At 39.7% G+C, this 27,077-nt stretch overlaps 1 protein-coding gene across 7 annotated transcripts in view; it reads right to left on the bottom strand.

The window, feature by feature from the left end:
* Nucleotides 1–27,077, bottom strand: part of SCEL (sciellin) — a 732,032-nt gene that overhangs the window by 82,504 nt on the left and 622,451 nt on the right. For 5 of the 7 annotated variants that reach the window (XM_081815076.1, XM_081815074.1, XM_081815071.1 and 2 more), the window contains 4 exons: nucleotides 7,987–8,048; nucleotides 7,163–7,280; nucleotides 4,098–4,157; nucleotides 628–696 (listed from right to left, as the gene is read on the bottom strand). In XM_081815076.1, coding sequence (XP_081671202.1) covers nucleotides 628–696; nucleotides 4,098–4,157; nucleotides 7,163–7,280; nucleotides 7,987–8,029 — 290 coding nt within the window. In that variant the 5' untranslated portion in view covers nucleotides 8,030–8,048. Of the gene's footprint in view, nucleotides 1–627; nucleotides 697–4,097; nucleotides 4,158–7,162; nucleotides 7,281–7,986; nucleotides 8,049–13,315; nucleotides 13,380–23,623; nucleotides 23,784–27,077 lie in introns of those variants that run through there. The other 2 variants (XM_081815075.1, XM_081815077.1) reach the window with 2 other exon arrangements.

Raw genomic sequence — 27,077 nt, 5'->3', positions numbered from 1 at the left:
TAGGTATGGAGCCTAGTTTAAAAAAAATAGACATTTCTCAATTTTCTCCATAAAGATGAGCCCTTTTCCTCTGTGTAGGAAGGAACTAACAACAGGCACAACACCATGGACCCATTCTACAGGCCATATGGTGACTCTAGTACCACCCACAAGAGTAATTTCACTTTCTAAAGTAAAGAGCCTTTATACTACAGTGGATCAAAACTATGTTATTATTAAAACTTATAGTCTCTCTATAAAAATAGAAACTGTCGTTTTTCCACCAGTGGGATGGAAAGCCCAAAAGTTAGAATAAGAACTGACTACTCATTCACAAAAATAACTAGATTCTCCATTCTAAACTGAACAGATTCCATGTAGTGTCCACCCTACTTATACTCAAACCAGTTTCTTCAAAATTGTTCTTATCAATCTACTATTGGCAGGATTTTGGGAAAATAACATGTTGAGTCAAGATTTTGTGAATTTTGAAGATGATTCAATCTGAATAGCCCTTCTGTCCCTGGGGATAAAATGTCATGGCTCAAAACTTACCTTGGCAAACATTTAAATACCTCATGGTTGATTAAAAAAATGGGATTTCATATACATTTTGCATCCTGCTTACATGGTTCAAAAACACCTTACCTGTCTAAAGTGTCATCAGATCCGTACCGACTAATCATAGCTTTTGGCTCATCTCTCTCATTTGCTTTCCTGTAGCAAAAAATAATTACAGAAAGTCAAATAAATTACCAAAAAAAGTTTATAAAATCTATCATGTCTTTGGTAAAATTTTGGCCTATTTAGGTAGGAGTTGTACATGTTACCAAGGAAAGACAGATTCAGAGTATCTAAATCTTCCAAGGTTTTGACTTGGATAGAATAAATTACGGTGAACCCAACTCCCCCCTGCTAATAAAGGAATTCTTCTCTAGGTCCAATTATTTCTAACTACAATGTAACATATACAAATTGGGGATAAAGGATAGGCAAAACAAACAACATGACATGCAAAGTGGTTACCAATTAATGTGTACTCTTATCAATACTGTTGACTTCTACATCATAGGAACTCAATCCCTTAAAATCAGATATGTTTTGTTTGCAGAACTTTAGTAACACCGTAAACTAGCTCAACAAGCTGAATACAAATAGCTTTATTTAAAGTTCAGCACCGTGGACAGGGTTGAAAAAAAGAACTTGCTGAACTGAAGGGAGAGGGAAGAAAGGAAAAGAAGAAAACAGGAAAAGCTAGAAAGAAAGAAATGAAGAAAAGAGAGTGTGAGAAGAGAGAAAGGAGAGATGTAGGGATGAGAGGAGAAGAAAAAGGAGATAAGGAGAAGTAGGGAGAAGAGAGACAGAAGGCAAAGAAAGTTGAGGAAGATAGGTGAGCAGAACAAAGGGGAGAGGGAAGAAGACAAGAAAAGAAGGGAAGAAAGGATAGGAGTTTCAATAGTAGGAATCAAGATCATCAAAGCAAATGGGAATATCTTGATCAGACTGATCAATCAGCAAAAACAGGCTGTTTAATGCCTTATATAACCCTGTGATACAGGAAAAGCAAGCTCTTTGATGAATTATATCATGATTTACTGTGTTTGCATTTCAAAGCATCATTTGAAGCTGACAGATCAAAGATACTGAATCTGAAAAAGCACTAAAGCAGTATATGCACTTACAATTTAATTTTTAACTTGATATAGTGTACTTTTATTAAACAAATATTTGAAGTTAAACAATATATAATTTACTGTGCTGATGACTATGAGGAAGTCAAGAATAAAAAACTATGGAATCTACTCACACAGAACTAGGGAGATAAATTAGATATGTACACCCAAAGGCAGATAGTGGCCACTGTCATAAAAGAGGTTCAGGGAAAGGGAAGGAAGTTCTAAGGTGAGAAAGTTTATTTCTAGGTAAAAGAATCAAAAAGGGCTTCATGGATAAGGCGCAGTTGGAGCTGGGCCTTGGAGGATAAATAGCTGTGAACATTTTCAAATGGAAGCAGAAGGAACAGTGTCCGTTGATGGGAGAAAAAAGTAATGAAAATTGCCTAATGCGATTCCCTCAGTTTTAAAGGAACCTCAGAGTGAAATCATGGTCTAGCCCAGCATTGTGTTGAATGCATGAATGCAAACAGACACTGAAGGGCCATCTGACGCCCTTCTCAGCATCACTTTATGTCTCATTAGTTGGCTTTATTCTTCCTAGCACTTATGGCAACATATCATATTATATTGTGTTTATTTATTTTCAGTCTCTACCCCCCCCCCCTCCACCTTCAACTAGGAGGCAGGTTCTATGGAAGCAGGGACTTTGTTTTATTCCCAGTCCTCAGGCCAGTGTCTGGTTCACAGTAGGCATCTCTGCAAGTATTTGTGCTGCCAGGCTTATTTGACAGGTTTAAATGATCTGGCAGAGAAGTACACAGTGGAAGTTCTTAGTTCATGCCTACTATGAAGCTGTTATCTAGGTGAGGAGACTATATTGTTTACCTTCCCTTTCCTTTAGCTTTTTCAGTCTCTGCTCACATGGAGCTTTTTGCACACATAGCCACTTGTAATGGAAGCACTTCTCTCCTGCTTCATGCCCACCAGCCGCCCTTCCTGACTCAGAAACCCCTCCTCATCCTCCTTAGCCAACATGGAAGACACTTTCTGGGTGCCATCTCTGATTAATTCAGGCAGAATTAGGCTCTCTCGTCTACTCCCAAGGCGCTGTCGCACACTTCTACAATAGCACTTCCATGGTAAATTTTAGTCTTGTAGTCTATGGATCCATGTTTTTCCAGAATGTAAAGTCTCCCTAAGGTCAAGGGCGGTATCATATGCATCTTCATATTCCCAGCACTTAGCACTATGGCAGCACATAGTAGATGCTCCAAAATGGTGTTAAGTGTCCACCAAAGTGGGTACAGCCTCTGTGAAAGGGCAGAAAATGGCAAAGTAGGCATCCATCTGAGCAAGTGCAAGGAGGAAAATCATCTGCACTACCCTTCTAGGAACATGTATTTTGAGACGCTAGTTATGGGTTAAGGGGAAAACATCTCGGGCTCACACACTTTTGTTACTGAAGATAAAAGTTCAATGTACTGTTTAGCCAGTATATGGAGGGGAGTTAGCCAGTAAAATGGAGGGAGTAATTTCCATGGGTAGCTGGACTAAAATGATCAGACTCCCTTTGGGGGTGAGAGCCACCTGAGAACAAGGTTGTAATCTTCAAAATCATGATGGCCAAGGAGAGGGCAAAGGTAGTCACAGAATAATCAGTCAGATGAACTAAGGCTGAGAACCAGAAAACCAAACAGATACTTTGTGTAGAGAGTTCTAAGCTCAGTACCTTTAGAACAGGTCAAAATTATGAACAGGTTTAGAAGGGTTTAGAAAAATTCATAAATAAAAGTTTCTAAAAAACTCAAGGTGTCTACTTTTTAAAGTCCATGCCATAAAAGACAATCACACTCCCTTACTAAATACATCTTGGTGACAGACAGACACAGGCTACTAGACCAGATAAAACTTGTGTCTGATAAATACTTAGGTTCTTCTGATGGATGTGGTTATTTGTATGTGTGTGAGCATAAATGTGGTTTAACAAGAGTATTATCTACTTGTTTGATCAATCTTAGACTGTTTACATTATTGTGATTATGAGTTTTGTCTGAATTTTTCTACCAATTTGCCTCAGTCTTTTTGCCACTCAGTATCATTTAATCATTTTTCACAAACCTAGGAGTTTCTAAAAAGAAGTGTACTGCCCATAAAGCAAGTGAACTCTGGGGCTGTTATTTCTATATTTTAGGGTTACTTTTCCTAAGGTTCTGAGATATCTTATCTGGTCACATTTCTGTGGCAGCCCTTTCTTTTTCCCATCCAGAGGGCTACCTCCATGGATTGGTTATTCTATACCCCCAAACTGTGGTTCTAGAGCATGAAGCTGGAGAAGCACAGACCTTCCTCTGTGCAAACTCCTAATGATATCACAGAGTCTTCCAGAATGCCAGGGAAAGCCTGAGGCTAGCCACAAATATTCAGCCTGTCTTGAACAAGCCTTCTCTCAAAACTATTGTCTTTGTGTTTCTGCTAATGATGTAACTTGTCTGAAACACCCACCTGTCCAAGGCATCATGGGAGTTACGTCGGTTGAGCACCACCCTACCATAATTTTCATCTCTGTAAAGAAAGAACAAAACAAAGTCACATGGAAAGTTACCACAGTACTTGGTAAGCACTACATAAGGGAGACTGGAAAGAGCTCACAATTTAGAGCAAGATTAATTCATCTTATTTCAGGCATAAGAACACAACAATACATTTATTTTTACCAGTCTCCCCTTGAAAGAGCATGGTGAAAAGAAACAGGTTTGTCAGTACAAATGATCATTATTCTCATATATCCCATGAGATTTCCATATGATTCAACAATGGAATGAGTGTTACTTTTTTTTCTATCAGAGTGTGGGAACATGTATGTGGACATCTACTTTGTGTACATTATAAGAGTCCTTTTCTGCAGGAAGGTAAAAGCTTTCACAAACATGTCTTAAATATAACTAAGTCTTTTATATGTAGACATTTTCATCTGATGGACTTGATAGTTTTCCTTGACAAAAAGCAGGAAAATAAGTACCAATATTTATGGTTAAGAAGGTGGATCATTCACAGGATATTTGTCCCATTTTTGAACCATGAGAACTGTTTGGTCCTTAAAATAATCCTATGACTTAGGCAAAGAAGACCTTGTCATACCCAATTCACAGAAGAAGAAATTGATCAGAGATTTTGAAATGATCAGAGAAAAAAATCAGAGATTTCCTAAGACCAAAAGGTTAGTAAGTGACAGGCATGGATCTGGGACCCAGATCTTTTTATTTCAAACCTTTGCTTTTCCTCCTAGTTAACCCTTCATACATAACCCTTTCTACATACATAGACCTTCATACATAAAATCCCAAACAATGTCTTTCTTACTTTGTACAGCAGACCTGAAAGTACAGGCAACTAGGAAATGTCAAAACATGTAGTAGAGCTTTTGGCCTTGAACCAAGTACCTGAACCTTTTTCATGTCAACCCAACCAAACCCGAAATACCACATTGCTCCTGGTTCTGCTCCCCTAATGTTACTCAACACTCTGGAACTATTTATAATAAAGCTATACAAGAAACTGTGGTAGATAATTAAAAAGAAAGATGAACAGTGAAACTGAAACAATTCCAGCAAATTTACACCCTCAAAAATCCCAAGAGAACTTTTCCATCTCTCTTGGTATCCAGTTCCCTAAACTTGTGAGAGAGTAGCAGACACCAGATGCATTCTGACCTGAAGAAGAATCATAACACACAGCCCAGACCTGGGCCAGTAGGAGTGGGGGAAACATTGGAGCCCATTTTCCCTTCATTCAACAGCTGCCATGCCATCCAAACTGGCTTCCCTGGGTCTTTATAAAGGAGGCATGCCTGGCATAAAACCATCATTCCTACCAATTATAATTTGTCTTAGACATCTCTATCCTCACCCATCTGTGCAAATATTTGCAACACAGAATTTATGATTCACATTTGACATCACTCAACCACTATAGAAAAATAGAAGTGCCATATTAGGGCTCTGACAGAAGTAGTAAATGTGTGTTACTAAAGGAAATGATGATTGTCCAAGAATGTTAACTCCCAAAGTCAATGTGAGTCCCTAAATACCTCTATATTCCCTTAAAATAATAAGATTTAATAACAGAAATTAATAGACATCTTTATTTAACACTTATAAATATGTTCCTCAAATAACTATATATGGGTACTTTAGTAGTAAGTATCCTGCTTAGTTGAGAGTAAGTATCCTGTAATGTAGAGCTTCTCAACTTCAGCACTATGAGACTATGGGCTTGATAATTTTGTATCGTGGGGAGTGCCCTGTGCATTGTAGGATGTTTAGCAGCATCCATGGCCTCTACCCACTAGATGTCAGGAGTACTCCCTAATTTTGATACCCAGGCATGTCTCCAGATCTTACCAAACATCCCCTGGGGATAAAACTGCCCCTGAATGAGAACCGTTGGTGTAATAGACAATGGGTCATGTTAAAATTTCAACTCCATCACTTAATAGCTGTGTGGATTGGACAAGTTACTTAACTTTTCTGAACCTCAGATCCCTCTTCTATAAAATAGAGGATGTAATACCTACCTTGTGTGATTTGTGAGATTTAAAGATGCCTTATATGTAAAGTATGTACCTGTACAGAAGAGGGAATCAAAAAACATATGCATATTGGGGCGCCTGGGTGGCTCAGTTGTTAAGCATCTGCCTTCGGCTCAGGTCATGACCCCAAGGTCCTGGGATCGAGCCCCGCATCGGGCTCCTGCTCAGCAGGAAGCCTGCTTCTCCCTCTCCCACTCCCCCTGCTTGTGTTCCCTCTCTCGCTGTCTCTCTCTCTGTCAAATAAATAAATAAAATCTTTAAAAAAATATGCATATGTATATATGTAATTTATCATAAATATATCTGGGCTAGACAAATGTCTATTATAAATCTATGTTGGCCATGAGGCAATATGCCTACAATTGTAGTTTTCAGATCTATAACATAGAGCTAGTAGAAGCAATGCTCAAAACAGACAAAATGTTCTTGAGGGTAAATGTTTTCCCTTGCAAAGTAATACCACATTTAGCACCCACCCAATACTTAGAGATATATGACCACTGTGACTAAAATGAGGTGAGAATGTATTGATTTCACTTGCACATATAGAAATTTTAGATAAATTATTATTAAATTTGTAAATTAGGAATCATACTATTATTTGTTTATTTCAACTGACATGATGAACATGCATGAGGAGTCTCCCTACTGTGGATTAAATATTACCTTTTAGGAAACTGTTAAGTCATGTTCTTTTCAGTTTATCAAAAAGACACAAATGTCCATTCTAGTTGTAACAATGAAACTCTGCTTTTTCTCCCTAATGACTCGCATGCTCTTCATTACATGGATAATAAAAATGGTAGAAATATTCTTGAAAATCTTAAAACCAATGAAAATCTTAAATCTTACCAAACATTAGGCCATGCAACAAAGTGTTTTAAGGAAAGCACCTGCTTTCCAGATGGCCACTAGCTTCCCAGCTAGCGAATAGCTCTTTCTACTCGTCCACCCACCCACCCTCTCCACACCCTCTTACTTTTCTTCTTTGGGACATTTCTTTATCCAGCTGTTGTCTTGTAAGAAAGTCCTTCTTTTGTTCACCTCATGAAAACCCTGTTGCCTCAATGTGGTCCCCTGAGTGGTACTCTTCATATCTATCAACAGAAAAAATGAAAAAAAACAAACAAACTGGGAGATGCAATCTCATGGGGTCAAGTGTGAGTTGTTAACCTGGGTGTCTTGAGAGGCACATCTGATTGGCCAGCATCCACCTTGTAGGCTGACAAGTTCAGCACTGTTTCAAAATAGGATGCGCTGGTAAGAGAGAAAAATCCCATACCCCAGAGATAACATATAAAACTGCTCAGGTGCCAAGTGAAACTGCCGGGACAGCTCATGAGGTCCTGTATGGCACCCGGGAATACAGAACCACAGGCGTGGGATAAACCAAGGCATGGTTTGGTGGTTGACCATTTTATTTAAAAAAAATATATGCTTCAGAAGTACATACAAGAGAGAAAAAAAAAAAAAGAAGTACACACAAGACTGCTTTACAAGTACCTAGTAAAGATAGTCAAGAAGTTCTGGTGCTTTTGATTATAAGTAACTGAATTCTTTAATCTCAGGGGAGTCAGAAGCACAGGATGTCCCACACACAAAAGAACATTTTTATTGATTTTTTAAAAAATCTTTGCATTGCAATTACATGAATAAAAGCTATAGCACTCCTACTTTTTCCTTAAGCCTAACGTTGGCAGTTGCTTCTAAGCATTCTATATCTATATAAAAGAATTAAGAGCTATGAGCTGTTTTTCTCAGATTTTTAAGTTTTCTGAGTAATGAAAATATTATCTACATTACCATTTCCTGTGGGAGACATTTTTCGCAAGGTAGAATTGGACATGCTGCCTTCCAGTAAGGATCTAAAAGAAAAATTTGGAGGGGAAAAAACACAACAATGACTCTAAGAATTTACAAGTGATTCTTTCATTGGTAATGACATTTTTCTTTTTTTTAATTTAATTTTATTATGTTATGTTAGTCACCATACAATACATCATTAGTTTTTGATGTAGTGATCCACGATTCATTGTTTTCATATAACACCCATGCTCCAGGTGCAGTATGTGCCCTCTTTAATACCCATCACCGGGCTAACCCATCCTCTCACTCCCTCCCCTCTAAAATCCTCAGTTTGTTTCTCAGAGTCCGTAGTCTCTCAAGGTTCATCTCTCCCTCTGATTCCCCCCCCTTCATTTTTCCCTTGCTTCTCCTAATATCCTCCATGCTATTCCTTATGTTCCACAAATAAGTGAAACCATATGATAATTGACATTTTTCAATGACATTAAGAAAGTCCCATGACCTGGTATCACAAATATATGACATCAAGTGCCCCCTAAGAACCTGAGAGTTCTATTCCAATGTATTTATTTTACAGATGTAGAAATTGAGGCCAAGAGCAGTGAATGTCCCCAGTGTTATCAAGCAATCGGCTGAATGAGGCCATCAATTAACTCATTTATTCAATCAATAAATAGGCATTGGGTGTGTATAGTGTGCTGGGCACTAAGCCAGGAGCTGGAGACAAAAAGATGAGTAAGAGAAATGTCTGGTCAGGTCAGTAGGGAGACAGAGACATGGAATTCACAGCACAATACGCAGAGTGCCTCTGGGGAAGCCAAAGTGAACTCAGGGCTGCATTATGACTTTGTGAGTCCTAGGCACTTTTGCTTTCATAGGCTTCTTCCTTCACATTCACACAGAGACACAGACACAGACACACACACACACACACACACACACACACGCATGCACGCACATGCCCACACAGTTAAAAAGTATATTTAGAGTTGTTAATATAAAGATGAAAAGTTATCCAGGCTGGCTTAATTAGCATACTTTCATTATTATTATAATATTCATATGTTTTCTTCCATTGTTAAAAGGTATTAAAATTAGAACCTTTTTGTAGGGCTCTAAAGGTATCATAGGCCCTAGGCACTGCTATTTCTGTTTAATGGTTAAGTTGGCCCTGGGTTTCCCTGAATGTGGGATTTTCAGTTTTAAAACTGAAAAAGTCCTGAGCAAATGGGGATGGCTGGTCCCCTAGGTGGGGCATGAGGGTTTTTGCAGAATCCATCCAACGGTACAATGGATGAAATGAAGGAGGGACATTAGATCTCAAGTCAGAGGCAAGTCGTAGGCCCAGCCTTATCACATCAAAGTTCTGTAATTGAGGGGCACCTGGGTGGCTCAGTAGGTTAAGCATCTGCCTTCGGCTCAGGGGCTCAAGTCATGATCCAGAGGTGGGCCTCCCTGCTCAGTGGGGAGTCTGCTTCTCCCTCTCTCCCAGCCCCTCCCCCATGCTTGTACACATGCACTCTCTCTCTCTCTCAAAAAAAAATAAATAAAACCTTAAAAAAAAATTTCTGTAATTGAACCACATAATCTCCCTGTAAAATGGGCTAATGAAACCTGCCATCATAGGTTTGTGATGATTAAATGAATAACGTACACAAACATCAATCGTTAAACTATAAGTGCTATTCCAATTTAAGACCATACTATCAGGCAGCTGTTCATAGGTTTAACTCAGGGGTTCTAAAAGCCCCTGTCTCTCACCTTCTGATGCAAAAGTATCTCCTACAATAACTTGCCGTAGGACCTGAAGTGGTAAAGACACATTCCTTTGGATGACATCATCGTTTTCCTTGGGGCCTTCTTTTAGAATGTCCATACCCCAACCCTAGTGTAGGTGAGAAGTGGAATGTGCTGGTGCCCAGACCAGGTCCCCTCTACCTATCTCAGGGTTGGCACTATGGGCTCATGACTCCTGGTGGGGCTACCTGGTTACACACCCTCCCCACACGCTACAACTTACAGCCAATGGTAGAATGACCCAGGGCAAAAATGACCGTTTGCCTCAAGGTAGAGCCAGTTCTGCAGGTGATTTATGCTTCAGAGGTCACTATGGGATCAGGCCGAAGCTAGACTAACAGAGAGCATATCCTTGCTCAGCCCTTCCCCCTGCCTCTACTCCCTGCTTCCCTTTCTCCTTCCTCCTGAGAGCCTACCCTCAGTAAGTCACAGGCACCCACATTCCTCTCAGGCACTGCTTCTAGGAACCCAACCTAAGACTAACCACCAATTTAGTCAATCATGGCATTATCGTCACAGAGATCAACAGCTGTTCACATCACTAATAGCTGAGAGTCTGAGGGTCTTAGTGAAGTTAGAAAGATCTGCATTTAAAGGATGCTATTTACTGTTACCTTGAGTGTGTTGTAGTTCAGCTCCCTCATCTATCAAATGAGGTGAAACAGCTGTTTTGAAGATCAAATTAGATGACATTTGTAAAGTGTCTGATTATTGCCCGACACACTGAAAGTACTCAAATTTTTAAAATATTTTATTTATTTGAGACAGAACATGAGCGGGGTGGGGCAGAGGGAGAGGGAGAAGCACACACCCTGCTGAAAGGGAGCTCCCCCAATGTGGGGCTCCATCCCAGGACCCCAGGATCATGACCTGAGCTGAAGGCAGATGCTTAACCAACTGAGCCACCCAGGCGCCCCATGAAAGTGCTCAGTTTTTAGCCTCATGCCTCTATCATCTTGGAAATTAGAGAACAAAGACATAAGGCAGGTGTGGTTGTGTGTGGGGAGGGGATGGAACAGCCTTAAATTTGGGACACTGGGCATGCAGTGTGGGCAGCCTCTGGCTGGCCGTGTTTGAAGGTCACTAAAATTTGGCAGAAAGGGGTGGAAAAGAGGCATGTGAAGACAAATTTCAATCTCAACTATTTGTTCATTTCCCCTCCGTCTGGCCCAGCTTATCTGGGCTCTTGGTTAACCTTCTCCTGTTTCTCAATGGGCTCTGATAAATTCTCTTCCTGAGTTGGTGAAGACCTGGAGAGTTCATAGCTGATTGAACTGAGATTCTGCAGTGGGCAAAACGCTGAATGTATATTTGATGATTCATTTGCAAAGACTGAAAATTACACGTAAGACACAGGGCAAAGTAAATGGAGAAAGGCATTTTTATAATTGTCTATTTGTCTATCTCTCCCAAAAGACTGAGTGTCCCAGGGGCAAGACCTAAGTCTTTCCCTTCTATATTTCCCATGCCTAGAACAGAGTAGATGCTCCTTAGGTGCTTATTATGGGCTGAATATATCTTCCCCAAAGTTTATATGTCGAAGCCCAGTACCCAGTACCTAAAGATATTACTGTATTTGGAGACAGAGCCTTTAAAGAGATGATTAAGTTAGAATGAGGCCATTAGGTAAGTCCTCATCCAACCTATCTCATGAACATACAAGAGGAGGAATTTTGGACACACAAAGAGACACCGGGGATATATGTGCACAGAGAAAAGGCCATTTGAGGACACAGAAAGTGGCCATCTGCAAGACACAGAGAGAGGCCACAGGAGAAAGCGAACCTGACAGCACCCCAATCTTGGACTTCTAGCCTCCAGAATTGTGAAACAATACATTTCTGTTGTTTAAGTCAACTGGTCTGTGGTATTTTGTTATGGTAGCCCTAGCAAATAAATAGAGTACTTATGGGAAAAGTGATTTAAATATTCCTAAACTAGGTCATTCAAAGGGCTCTGTGTCATGCTGTCTCTGACTTGTGCCCTCTGTGTCTTCAACTGTCCTACTGCCCGGGGGCCACAATAGCACCTGCTCTGAATGGGGTGCCCCCCAGACATTGTCTCATCCTCATCCTACACTCTGTGAGGTACCTATTATTACCTCCACCTCCCAGACAAGACACCTGAAGTTCAGGGAGAGGATGCAACACACCTAAGGTGGGAAGAGGCAGAAACTGCCTTCTAAACCAAAACCACCTCTTTCCATGGCAACCGGCAATAAAGCTCATCCTGAGTCATTGCAAGACTGGACCAGTACCCTGACATTACGGTGAGAGGAAAGGGAGACCCTGCGGTCCCCACCTGACTCCTGACATCTCAGGCTTTGGAAGTGCCATGAGCTCTGCCCCCAGTGCCTGGCAAGATGAGAACCCGGACAGCGTCTGCAGCAGACAAGCCCTCACAGAGCAGGCTTCTCTGTGTGCTCTCTGATATTCTCTTAGTTATGGACAGATGTCTATGCAAAAACTTGTACAGGGACGGTCATAGCAGCATTATTCAAAACAGCCAAAAAGTGGAAACAACACAAATATCCACGGATGGATGAATGGGCACAGAGCATGTGGGATACAACATGAAAGTGCTATACTCACACATTTTACTCGGCAGTTTTTAAAAAATGATGTTTTGATACATACTACAACATGAATGAAGCTTGACGTATGTTAATGAGAGAAGTCAGACATAAAAGACCACATGTGTATGATTCTACATGGATGTTGTTTTTTAGATTTTCTTTGCTATTCTACCCACATCCCACCTCAATTCTCCTCCCAAGCAAGGCTTCTGCTGCCCCTTTAAGTTCTGCTGGGTAAGGAGGAGCATTCAGACAAGAATAATACTTTAGATGATCTTATAGTAATTTATAATTTATCTCATTTGGTTTCCACAAAAACATTTAAGAGTGATATAATTCCACGACAATATGGAAGGACCTAGAGGGTATTATGCTAAGTGAAATAAGTCAGAGAGAAAGACAAATACCATATGATTTCACTTACATGTGGAATCTAAAAAAACAAAACAAACAAAACAGAAACAGACTCATAAACACAGAGAACAAACTGGTGGTTGCCAGAAGGGAGGGGGTGGAGGGATGGACAAAATAAGTGAAGGCGAATAAGAAGTACAAACTTCCAGTTATAAAATAAATAATAAGTCCTTAAGATGAAAGGTACAGCATAGGAATTTTGTCCATAATATTGTAACAACATTGTATGATGACAGATGGTGATGGCACTTACCATAGCGAGCCCTAATACAAAGAATTGTCAAAATCACTATGTTCTATACCTGAAAGTAATATAACATTGTATGACAACTATACCTCAGTTAAAAAAAAAATTAGAGTGATACAATCCCTACCTTGCAGAGACAGAAGCAAAGACTCAGCTCGAGTAGCTAATGAGTGGCAAAGCTGGGACTCAACCTGAAGCTTTCTAGCTGGAGGCTCATCATTTTTTCCTCTATGCCAGGGACTCCCACACTTTCTGCAAAGTTGTACAGAGAAAAGCAAGTATCTCCTCTTTACCTTATATTTAGAGAATGGCTCTAATCAGATCCAACATTCTGCTAGAGGGTCTGACATTTTCATGCTTTCCGTAGCTAGGCATTCTCCAGAAGTCCTAGTTAAATGGAGTCAAGTGAGATAAGAAACCATGAAGCTCATGGCCCTTAAACTCATTCTACCTGACAATGACTAGCCTCAGCTGTCCTGTAAACACCTCTCTGGCTCCACCCCAGAGTCTCTGTAATACTTTCGAGGAAAGTTTCCAACAAACCCACTTGCTTTCTCTAGGACACCCAGTTCTATCTTGTTGCCTCTTTCATGAAACTCCCCAGGAAGAACTTAGCCTTTTGTGCTTCACCCTCCCTCTTCTCTCAAATTAGGATGTATGCAGAAGGTAGGAACAGCCATCTTGGGGCCAGGGACTAACCATGAAGACTGAAGTCACATACTAAGAATAGCAGAGCAGGAAGTTGAAGGAGGCTGGTGCTTTGACAGTATCACAAAGCTGCCACAATAGCCCTGGATTATCTATCTCTTGACTTCTGCTTGCAAGAAAAAAAATAAACCTCCTAGTTTGTTCAGAAGATTGTTTTCCATATTTTTATTACACAAGCTTAATGCTCTTCCTACCACCTGTTATGAGGCCACTGTGGAGCAAATAGAAGGTGTAAGGTGTAAAAAGCCCATGGTGGTCTACAAAATATCAGTAACTCTTGGGGCGCCTGGGTGGCTCAGTCAGCTATGTGTCTGCCTTTGACTCAGGTCATGATCTCGGGGTCCTGGGATGGAGTTTCACATCAGGCTCCCTGCTCAGTGAGGACTCTGTTTCTCCCTCTCCCTCTGCACCCCTCCCCCGCTTGTGCTCTCTCTCTAATAAATAAATAAAATTTTTTAAAAAGATATCAGTGACTCTTTATTAGTAAACCACTATTCCTTGCAATATGTCTATGTGTTCAATGTTCCTAGCAAGAAGGATCACTTGTTGAGTCCCTATTATTGCTTCAGATTGTGCCACATGCTTTATGAATGTTATTTTATTTAATCCTTCCAAATGAGTACTATTATCTCTAATTATAGGAATCCAAAACTCAGAGAGGTTAAGCAACTTGCCCAAGGTCACACAGTAAGTGGCGGAACCAGGAACTGTAATTAGGTCCAGATGACAGCAACGCCAAGGCTCTTTTGAGTACATGGTACTACATGTCACTCAAAGTACCATGTGATATAACCAACACCAGACACTCAAGGAAATGCCCTGGAGTTCTGAAAAATGGAAGATAATGGAAGAGGAGCTGGGAAGACCAGCAGTAATGAATGGCTGTTCCAACATCTCTGGACAGCTCAGCCTCGAGCCTCACTCCTGTTGCATCTACACTGAAGCCATGAGTAACCTGGGACTATTGCTGACCAGACTCCTTCCCCGGATCTATCTCCTTGCTAGATAACTTGATAATGTTTTATACTCTTTCTTAGCCCCAGGCTGTCCATTGACACAAAGTAATGAGAAAGGAACATGTAATATATTCCATTTTCAGGTGATAATAGTTTAATAAGTATGCAAGAGTTTTTTTCTTATGAAAGTGACTAATATTGGGAGAAAATAAATTTTTCTCATTAAATCTACATGTGTCCCTATTTTTAAAGATTTTATTTATTTGTTTGTTTGTTCATTTATTTGTTTGAAAGCATGCATAAGAGCAGGGGTGGGGGGAGGAGCAGAGGGAGAGGGACAGACAAGCAGACTCCATGCTGAGTACAGCTTGATGCCATGATCCCAAATCACAACCCGAGCAGAAACCGAGAGTTGGCCGCTCAAGTGACTGAGGCACCCAGGTGCCCTGCATGTGTTCCTCTTATACCTCCCACACAATCTCCCTCATCCCCACCTTCTCCTTGTCCTCCTTAGGACCCATTGGCCATGTCACCCTAACCATCTCCCCACATCAGCCCATTTGGTGGCCCAGAACCATTCCTAGAAGCTCCGATCTAAAACCTCTAAGGTGCAAGCCCCTGTCTCATCCACCTTTCATGCCTCAGAAAGTTTATTGCAATGGAACTCTTTCCATCTTGCCCAGAATATAAAGCAATATTTTTTATATATGGATATTTCTTGTACTGTTATTAAAATGGATCAACAACATATCTGTGAATAATCCTTATTACTAATTAATATTAATTAAATACTAATTAAGTATCCTTTTGTCGAGTGAACCAGAGATAATAAACCTCTAAAATTGATAGTGTCAAAAATATATGCAGCCAAATTTTATTTTTATGGAGTTTTTAAAAGAAATTACTTATTTCAGAGACTGAGGTTATCCTGAGTTTCAAACCTACTCAGACACTTCTGTGTCTGTATGTGTCTATAAAGTGTCTCATAATGAGACCTTAGTAGCTTCAGTTCAGCCAGTTAGACTTATTTCTAAGTGCTGCCCTTGAGTTTCATTCCAATTAAGTTTTTAAATTCTCAGGAGAAAGATAGACTCTAACATCAGCTTCTCAAAAAGCTGTTATGAGTGCATATGCTTAACAATGGCAGATAACCAGCCATTAAATGTGGAATTTTTATGGGAAAAGATGTGGGAAAGCTGTCTTCCTCTATTATACTGGACAAAACTACAAAAGTCTTTCCCTTTAAAGCATCGAATGCATAAGTTGAAAATTCTGATGTGAAATCATGACATCAAATCAATAAAGATAGAGGAAAAAAACTTTTCAACTTCTGGCCCATCTTTCGTTTCCACCAGAAAGAGCTGGTTTTTACCCCATGCCTACAGCCTACACACGAAGACAGCTGTCTTTAGGTTTTAGATGAAATCACTCTGCTTAAGATCTGAATCACAAAAGCAGTCAAGTTTCTTAGTTCTCTGTGGTGTATTTGAAACTGCCAAACATCTCCTATTTCTTAAATTTCGGTTTCCCTTCATCTCCTTACGGTCTTTCTCAATTTCCTTCAGTGTTTTCTATTTGTAATAATAGCACTTTCCTAAGAGCCCTTAGATCCATTAGGTTATACCCAATCTCAGTTCCATCGCCTCCTGTCCCAACTCTAAAAATTTCCTGGACCCACCTCCTAACTAAGCTACAGTCTTTTCCTTCATCATTTGGGTCTTCTTGACAAAAAGCCTAGATCTCACTCTTCCCTTCCCGCACAAGGACAAAATGCCTCTTGGCTGACCTAACAAGGGCCTTACCACACTGCTAACTTTCTCTTCAGAAAGATTGGGTGAGCAAATAAACTGGAATGGGGTGTTGCATAGAGGAAAGAGAATAGGAAAAGTGAGACAGGAAAGAGGAAAATAGGCTGACAAAATAGACGATGAGAGAAGAAAGGAGTAAAAAAAAATAAGGAAAAATCAATCTGACTGCTGGTATTTGGGTAATGTGATAGTGTTAGCTGTATGGAGCTCCGATTTTATATATATTATCTCATTTAAGACCCACACACACAAGGCTTTAAGGTTGATGCTATTATCATCCTCATTCTACACCTAAGTGAAACTTTGTGATGAATGACTTCAATGAAGCCAGAGTCTTTTTTCAGAAGGTGGGGCAGGAGTTGGAAATGTGGGCAGTGAGTGAAATTAGTTGTTTCGGGAAAGAAGTTTTAGGATGAATAGTTTGCCTGAGGCTACATAGCTGATGCACAGTTGGGATTCAACCTGGCAAAAAGGTCCTGTCCCCAGAAGCCCAGGAAACAAAACGGGGCTGGCAGGTGGAAAGTGACAGGCTAAAAGGAAGGGGTGAGAAGAATGACATTTCCTCCACTGTGGATCCCTGATGGATCTCAACCGAGAGCGAGATTGGAGCAGGCTTTCTTGGATCATTTTACCGAAGTATAATGAGATCAGCATTGAGTCATAATTGGTTATTTTAACTGCTCCAAAATCTTCCAATTTACCAAGTTTCTAATCTACTTAGGTAAACTGATATCTTCATGAAAAAGAACAAATGTGAATACTCGCCTAAGGGACATCACTATAGTGATGGAAAGTATTAAAAAGCTAATGTAGAATAAGGAAATAAATACAGCAAAAAAAAAAAGAAATGGCTAAAAACTGGCAGATGTACATGCCCTGGTGGCATTCACCTTTGTGTATGAAAGTCTGGATGGTTTCATGGCCCAATGATAGGGCCATACCCACTAGTCCCTGTTTCCCAGAAATCACTGGTAACTGGGAAAAACCCCTAGAAACTGGAAAAGGACAAATGCTATCAAACTATTTTCTATAGAAGAGTAAGAGGAGCCCAGTAATTACAAACCAATAAACAGAAGCCTTAGCTTCTGGAAGATAAATAAAAACAAACCACCAAACAACCAATTACCACCTAAAAGAACATGAAATATTATGTAAGAAGAAAACAAACAGGTCTTCATGAAGTGCAAACATTAACAAGTCTATTTAAATTAATGGATTGTGTTTAGCCTTCACACGCAGTGTAGAAGCAAATCCAACAATTACCAGGCTGGTAAGAACTCATTTAGCCTGCTGCGATGGTTAGAAATTTGCTATTTCTTTAGTCATGCGATCTCACAGTCTGAGCTTAACACTGAGAAAGTTGCTCACTGGCAGTGAAAGAGTTCTGAACATAGTGTGAGTGAAATCTTTCAGCCAGCCAGATGTCTACATGCTACCAGTTTTCTGGTACCCACCGTAACATTTTCTGTTTGTTCTATTTTTAGTGTGAGTCCCTCACCACCTATCTTTTCCGCAGAATGACAGCATCGAATTCTAGCATGAAGAGTTCTACTCTCTGGGACAATGATCTGTTTCACTCTATAAAAGACACTAATCTAATACTCATTAATAAAAACGCTATGGAACAAAAGTTATCTATCACCTGAGCCCTTTATGGGCTATTTTCAGTTCTGGCTGAAAACATTTGTTAAAGGAGTGAAAACCCAAATTCTTAACCATGGACTATGAGCCAAAACCCCATTAGTTACCATAAGTACTTTACCATATTTCATATTCACAGTAGCTCTGTCATGAGGTCATTCTTTATTCCAGTCTTACACTGTACCATCTTTTTTATTATATCAGTAATACATGCTCAAAAGAAAATGTGAAAAGTCAAAGACAGCACAAAGAAGAAAAAAATGAGACACCTTTCATCTATATCATTATTTTCTTTCAGGGTTTTCTTTGCCTATTAGATCCTACTGATTGACATTTTTCAATGTCATTAAAAACAATTAAATGATCATTTCTTCTGCAACTAAAATATATTTCATCTTATGTGTCTATGAATATAACGTAATTCCTCTGGTGTTTCCGACAAAACCATACTAAAATCTTTGACCACATCTCTGATTATTTTCTTTGGATGGATCCCTAGAAGTGAAATTACTTGCCAAGGGGTATAACTTCTAAAATGTTTTTGATCCCTATTGTCAAATCTCCTTCCTTAAACCCTGTATCAGCTTATAATGTACCAGCAGCATATAAATGTCCATATATTCACCAGCATTTAGAATTGTCACTTATTAATCCTTTAATAATTTAATAAATGAAAGTGGAATCACTTTACCTCAATTGCATATTTTCATAACTGTATCCATTATTTTATTTATTTTGTGAATTCTCCATTGATTTATATTATGTGTTTCTTATTGCTTTCTTATTCTCTTCATATATCAGTAATATTAATTTTTACTTTTCCAATTTTCACTTGCCTTCTAATTCTGATTATCAGCAGCGATCACTTTTCTAATTATCTTTCCCCTTATGAATTCTTGAGACTCTTTAAAAATTCCTATAGACCATGCATGAAATTTCCTTCTGACCTCAAAATCCAAGCAATCACCAAGACCTACAACTCTGCTCCTACATATCTCTTATAGTATTTCTTTCCATATTCAAGCTACCAATTCAAGCTGCCATAATCTGCTTACTATTTTAACAGCTTCCTAGATATATTCCTGATCTCTAGACTTAATCTCTTCTAACCCATTCTCTGCCAAAGAGTTACCATCTTGCTTAAAACTTTTCAGTGGCGCTCCATTTCCGTTAGGCTAAAAGCCAAGTTGTTAACAAGGCTTACAAGTCCACACCCTCCTGCCTCATCTCTCCCCACTCCCCACTCCTCACTCAAGCTCTAGTTTCAGCCACACTAAATCACCCTAATTCCCTGCAGGCTTCATCCATTTTATCACCTTTAGGCTGTTGCTTACTCTATGCACTAGGCCCCAAACAGTCTTCGTTCTGAGCCTTTCCTCACCCCTTACTCTCTTTTCAGGAAAGACTTCTATTCATTCTTCAGGTCACATAACCTCCCAGAAGCATTCAGTGACACCATTGCAACCTGGCCCCCCACCTCCCCAGGATGAGTTATGGGCCCTACTAAGTGTTCAAATAGCGAAGAGTATCTCTCCATAAAAACATTTACCAAACAGACTGCCTGTTTGTGTGACTGACTATTCTTCTATCCCCAGGAGCGCCTGTGCGTGCGCGCGCGCGCACACACACACACACACACACACACACACAGTATACCTTGAGAATAAACAAGACCATCTTCTCTACAGTTGTGTTTCCAGAAACTTATTAGAGTATCTGGCACATAATCAGTTCTAGAGGGATATTTATAAGACAAGTGAAATTAATTAAATGTTTATGCATGCTTTCTTAAAATTTTTTTTAAAAAATATTTTATTGTTACACGGAAACTCTAGTACATATGGATTTACTCTGGTAATGGTGGAATGAATCCCTTTCCTATTGATATGATTCTTCTTTTGTCACATATAAAATTCTTACATATTCTAGAATGCTTCATGGCTGTCTGTTTTGTTTTGTTCCAGAAACCTGTCTCTAGTTTCTTGCAATAGAAACAAACTTCTAATTACTATCTTTTTATAATACATTTTAATACCAGTGCAAGCACCTCTCATTAATTTCCTTTGTAGAAATTCTATCAACTATTCTTACCCACTTATTTCTTTCAGATAAACTTTAAAATTATTTCCTCTAGTTCCAAAATAAATATTTTATTGGAACTTTTTATCAGAATTGCATGAATCCTATAAAATTATTTCGGAAGAGCTGACATTTACGATATTCAGTCTGTCCATCTAGGGACAGTACTCAAAGAAGCTTTTACTCAAGAAATTCTTCATGTCTTACAGTAAATTTTTGTGATTTTTTTTTTAATTTGGGTCCCACATTTTTCTCGTGGAGATTTTTTCTTGATGTTTTACATTTCTTGTGCTATTGTGAAAGAAATAGTAATACAATATATATGTCATTAAGAATTCTAAATTTTCAGGGGCACCTGGGTGGCTCAGTCATTAAGCGTCTGCTTTCAGCTCAGGTCATGATCCCAGGGTCCTGGGATCAAGCCCCGCATCAGGCTCCCTGCTCTGCAGGAAGCCTGCTTCTCCCTCTCCCACTCCTCCTGCTTGTGTTCCTGCTCTCGCTATCTCTCTCTCTGTCAAATAAATAAATAAAATCTTAAAAAAAAAAATTCTAAATTTTCAGGGCACCGGTTGGCTCAGTCAGTTAAGCGTCTGCCTTCGGCTCAGGTCATGATCTCAGGGTCCTGGGATGGAGTCCCACATCAGACTCCCTGCTGAGCAGGGAGTCTGCTTCTCCCTCTGCCTGCCACTCCCCCTGCTTGGTGCTTTCTCTCTCCCTCTCTCTCTCTCTCTCAAATAAATAAAATCTTTAAAAAAAATATTTTAAAAAATTTAAAAAAAGAATCCTAAATTTTCTTTTTATCTACTGGTGCTGTGAGATATGCATGATCATACAAGTTACCCTTGGTTCAAAGTAGGATCATGATTCAATCCAAGTCTATCTGGATTCCAGCTTCCCACAGTTTTTTCTATACGAATTCCTTTCAAACTTTTACCTAATGACAAAAGCGAGAACACTGGGAAGGAAGGGGGAAAAGGGCAGAGCTATAGGAGGGCATTTTTCTGAAAAACCTTTTAACTAAAATTAGCTCTCACTGTAGATGTACCATGTGGCATCTGTGCATTTTTTCGAATACCACCAGTCTCCCAGGATGTGTGTGTTCCAGTTTGAAAAATACGGTCTACAGTTCACTACTTCCCCCCAGGAGGTTCCATAAAAGGAGACTTAATCACATTTTAGGCCAGGGAAACTTAGGTCTAGAAATGCAGGATAAATTATTTAGATGCTTAAGTTCTCAAGTATACAATTACGATGAGGATTCAGCACTACTGATTCTCATGTCTAGAAGTAAGCTAGTTGTCATTTAATGGAGAGCCATAAAAGGCACTCTTCCAATTAATAATCACAATAAAAGGATAACTTGTATCTTTAATAAGTTTAGCAACTGACATAAATTGCAACCTAATAAATATAGCTGTCATTTGAGAAAGCGTCCATTTGAAGAAGCGCCTCTCTCAAATTCTAAAATCACACGGATTTTTACAATGGTAAACTAGAAACACATAAACATATTTGATGAAGACTCGTGATTAAAAAGTAAACCCTGAGACACTAATGACAGTACACAGAAATTAATACATAAAACCCTTATTCTAAAATTCTCAGCAAGAGAAAAGGAAATCTGATCAACCAATGGCCTGGAAGCAGATAACATCAGCAGACAAGCTATGTGGGACAACAAAGATTTCCCTTGGACTGCTGGCCAAGGATTTTATTACTTTCTTCATAAAGAATGCTTCAAGTTAATGCCTGAATCACAGGGATACTCTCAATTAAATCATGTTTACTTAAGTTGACTGCTTAGTGAATTAGGTGCAGTTCATTCCACAGTCTGAGTTTGGTCATTCAAAACATATTCTCGGTGGCTCAGTTGGTTAAGCGACTGCCTTCAGCTCAGGTCATGATCCTGGAGTCCTGGGATGGAGTCCCGCATTGGGCTCCCTGCTGGGCAGGGAGTCTGCTTCTCCCTCTGACCCTCCTCCCTCTCATGCTCTCTGTCTCTCATTCTCTCTCTCTCAAAAAAAAAAAAACAAAAAAAAACCATATTCTCTTTGTTTGTTTATAGAAAAATGACTTTTTTAGGTATTTCAGTCAAAATCCCAGCGGTTAGCGAAGACATTGCAACTACAGAATGGTAGCTGAGGTGAGGATGTCACTGATGAGGAGCACGACAACCTCCAAACACATACCACATTGCCTTCCTGCAGAGGGGCTGACCACCCCTTGGATTAAAACCCTGGGAATACAATGAATAACAGGACTGACCCCATAAACCACAAATAAAAATGCATCTCATATGTCATAGTCATACCACACACACAAGTATTCCTGAATAAGGAAATTCTTATCTCCATATCATTTTAGCTCTTTTATAAAGCCAGAGGGAGGAAGTTCATTTATTGCTCCTACATATTTTACGTGAAAGAAATTTGAAAAATTCAGTAAGATGAAAGTCAGGCTTCTCGTTCTGGTACTGTTAACCATGTCTTGGCAAATTGTTCGACACTGATATGTTTTGTTGTCCTCATCTAAAAAACTTACAGGTTAGACCAGATAAGGCTATGCTCCATTCCAATCAGAAATTTATGTCAATCAGATCAAAGACTTACATGAAGCCAAAATTTTAATAAAAACCCTGGCCTGTTTATCTGCGTTCTGTCTAACCTGACATTTAAAATCAACCAAATGTTCTGCTCAAATTTTTACTGATAACATATCTCAGTTTTCTCAAACTGATTGTTCCAATAAACACTGGAGTGCGACAAATATCAGAAAGACCTTATCTGCTTTATAAACTGTGAAAGCGAAAGCCAGTTTTAAATTTGCTCACCATTCATGAAAAGTAAACTTATAATCCACAAATGCTATACACTAGTGCAAGAAATATGATCTTTTTTATTTGGGGAAGATGGGGTAGAGGGGTATGGGCTTGGCATCTCCCCCTTAACAGCTCGGTGCTTGCAACGTTTTTAGCACTCAAGAAAAACAGATCTATAAAATAATGGAGTATACCATAATAGCATCATCCGTGAAAACAGGGAGGTCCTTTTAAAAAATGTTTTTATAGTCGCTTGTGAAATAGAATTGTCCTGAAGAATTTACTATCCTTACGGGAGATCGGATTCACCAGCTGACAGCTCCCACACAGAAACTCAAAGAGGCTCTCATTTCTCTGCTGTCCTTAATTGTGTTAAGTTGCAGAGAAGTTAAAACGCAATGCCATGTCAAATCACAAGGAGCAGCAGAGCTATTGACAAGCAGAACAGCCCCTTGGAAGCTGTGGAAATTTAACTGGAGAAAAGACAAAGTTAATACAGTAAGTTCTCATTGTAATCATTTGCAAAGAACACAGGGAAAGTTATACAAGTAAAGCAGATATATTTACGTTTGCAAATATCATTCAGCTTACCTCTCTTGAGCCAAAAACCAGGACTTTTTTGCCTAAACTTCCTGCAGCAATTCCCCAGGTGGATCCTGCTGAAACTAATGTGTCCCCGGAGTTAAATGATGTCCTTTCCCCCTCTACTTGACTGTTAATGAACAGTTCAGAGGCTTCTCCCTCAGTGGCTGAGTCACCCAGGGAGGAGGTGGGTGGTGTGAAAGAGGGTGTCACCTTGTATACATACCAATTCAATTAAAACAGGCTCACTCATGGACCTACTGTCTCTGTTTGGTGAATTCTTGTTCTAAGTTATGGCCTCGTTAAGCCAAATAGAATGTGCTCCTGTTATCACCCTTTTAATTGATATCAACAATACACACAACTATATCACTGACAAGGAGGCATAGTACCCAAACCGTTTTGGAGTCTCGTAAAAAACAAAACAAAAACTTAAGGTAGGAAGAGTTTTTCTCTATCTACCCATAGTGGCTGCAAGGCTGGGGCACCAAGGCACAACATAGGATGTTCACTACATATGGGAACCATGTCCTTGAGGAGAGAAAAGTCCTTTGAAACTCGGAGATCAGAAAATAAGAAAGGACACAAATTCTACACAGGGGATATTTTATAAAACCATCAGAGGAAACATGCATTATTAAATATAAGAATTCTGATCCTTTTATTACTTCAACGTAGATAACAACGTGAAAGAGATGCTTGGAATGGCTTTTACATCTGAGGGCGGAAGTAGACTCCAGTGTCAACACCTTCTCTGGGGAGGAAGCAACAACACAGAAAAGCCATGCTTGGCGGTGGCTCCCATTACAGTGTCTGCATTGTACCTTCCATAGTAGCCAGGGAGGCTTTGCAAGAAGCTCAGCAAACCCGAAACATTGCTGAGCAAAGCTGAGTCATTAGAACTTCCTGGGTCATCTTTACTCGTCCAGCATACCAACAATTAACCAGATCCTCCTAGTTTCAAGACAGCTCCTGAAAACTATAGTCCAGCAGAGCTGTAGTCACAGAAATGACCATAACAACAAGTAGAAAAATGTTCAGACTGGAAGGCACAGGCAATTGTGGTATGCAGTCATTATGCTCTGGGACATCACTTCCTCAATGGGCCCTTTTTCTGGGCTGAAGAATTTGAAAATCTAAAATGGAAAATGTTCTTTAAAAGTAACATACCTTTGGGGCGCCTGGGTGGCTCAATCGTTAAGCGTCTGCCTTTAGCTCAGGTCATGATCCCAGGGTCCTGGGATCTAGCCCCGCATCGGCTCTCTGCTCAATAAGGAGCCTGCTTCTCCCTCTCTCTCTGCTGCTCCCTCTGCTTGTGCTCTCTCTCTCTCTGTCAAATAAATAAATAAAATCTTTAAAAAAATTAAATTAAAAGAAATAAAAGTAACATACATATACATGTCTATTCGGTCCTTCTACAGAATTTTATAAATGCGAAATATTTTAGAAATATGTTCTAAATTTCTGTGATGCCTGTAAATGCTGGTTTGATTGAGGTTGGATATTAATACTACAGATGAGAAAGTTGAAAAAACATGTTTGGCTCAATTAAAAAAAATTAGGAGTTATATTCAGCATTATGAAGAAGTTACAATCAGTAAAATAAATTAGAAGTTATATTCAGCATGATTCAGCATTCATTTAGTCAAATGAAGGGCTAAAACAGTTTCAGAGCCAGCTTGTAGGGACAGGTAGTAACTTACATCATAGAATGTTTAAATGTACGTTTTTGTCCTCATAAAATATAGAACCAGAAAAATAAGTTTTTAAATTTTAATGAAGTAAAATATACTGCTCAAGATACATCTTAGGCTTTTGAGCTTCCAAGCAATTATTTCTGTGTGTAATTGATGGTTCCTCTTATACAGCAGGAATCCATACCACTAAGCCACACCAGTGTCTTTTCATTTAGAACCAAATGTTTGACTCAAGAAGGGGCTAATTCTAAACACTTGGGCAAAATTCACACCTCCTCCTGGCTGAGAAGATATTCAGTGAAAAGACTGCTGAGAATTAAGAATCTCAAAGTTTGAAGAGGTCAGTCAGGAATGTGTTTGGGTGTGGAGGTGGCCAGATAGGTTTGGTCTTGGTTTCACTCAGGCCTTGAGCATGCTTGGAATACTTGGTTCCACCCGCCTATTTCGCTGTGAGTGTCTCAGTTCTTGAGGTCTCTTTAGAACATGAGCTCCTAGGCTGGGATGTTTTGTTGCAGATGCCCAATGCCAATTGCTTGGTTGTGGCTGCCTGGAGGGATATGATGAGGTCTGTAAAGCAACTTTGGACTTACACAGAAGAGTGCCATAGTTTTAATTAACAATATCTGCCACGGGTTTCAGAGGGGGAATTTTTTGCTGAATATATCTCCTAAAATAGAAGAGTATTTTGTTTGTTTGTTTTTCCCTTCTTTTTTTTTTTTAAAGCAGTGCTTTTTCTATGTATTATAGAATGAAACCATCAGCCAAATGAGCTCTTATTACTACGTAATAATGAGAATAGCAAATACATAGCTCTGTTAATGTGTCAGGCATTGTTTTAAGTACTTTTCATACATTAATTTAATAATTGTTATTAAATGATGGTCACCTTCTGCTATGGTCTGAATGTTTGTGTCCCCCTGAAATTCATATGTGGAAATCCTAACCCCCGAAAAGGGTAATGCTGGGGCCTTTGAGAGGTGCTAGGGGGTGGAGCCCTCATGAATGGGATTGTGTTTTATAAGAGACCTCTCAGAATTTTCTAGCTTCTTCCTTCAGGTGAGGACACTGTGGGAAGGCACAGGCTATGAACCAGGAAGAGAAGCCCCCCGACCCCAACCATGCTGGCACCTTCATCTCAGACCCCCCAGCCTCCAGAATAGTGAAAATTAAATTTCTGTTGTTTATAAGCTGCCCAGTCTGTGGTATTTTGTTATAGCAGCCTGAACAGACTAAGTTACCTCCTCACCCCAGACAGATTCCAAAGTGATGTGGAAAATGCAAAAAAATGCAAACGGGACAAATCAGCATCTTGAAGTTCTCTAATCTATTACACAGGGACTCTGGGGTAGAAAGATAGAGGGTTCCCCTTTTTCCTCCCAGATGGAAAAAAAAGTTATGTGCATGTTAAAACAAAGATATATCATTAGGATGATAATTACAGAGCCAATTTCTCCTTGGCTGGGAGTAGAGAGATGTCAGAATTAATGACTTACTGTCAGCACTGCAAGAGCTGGTGCATTGCTTAATATACCCTCCTGGTGCCAGCAGAATGCGGACCAGTGGAGAGCTCAGCAGAGGGTGCATGGGAGCCCGAGGACCCTTGTCTGTGCAGACTCCCTCTTCACTATGGGCAAATCACTTAACCCTGATGCCCACGTCTTGGTGCAGTGAGACTGATGAGATCTACCTCATTACCAACTGCGTAAAGGTCACCATGAAGATGTCAGGTTGTTTTTTTTTTAACCAGGACTCCAAACCTTTGGTCT

This window comes from Leptonychotes weddellii, chromosome 3 (assembly GCF_054177405.1).
Source record: "Leptonychotes weddellii isolate Sample4059 chromosome 3, ASM5417740v2, whole genome shotgun sequence".
Lineage (NCBI taxonomy): Eukaryota > Metazoa > Chordata > Mammalia > Carnivora > Phocidae > Leptonychotes > Leptonychotes weddellii.
The sequence above is the reverse complement of the archived record's forward strand: the minus strand, read 5'-3'. Positions and strand labels throughout refer to the sequence as shown.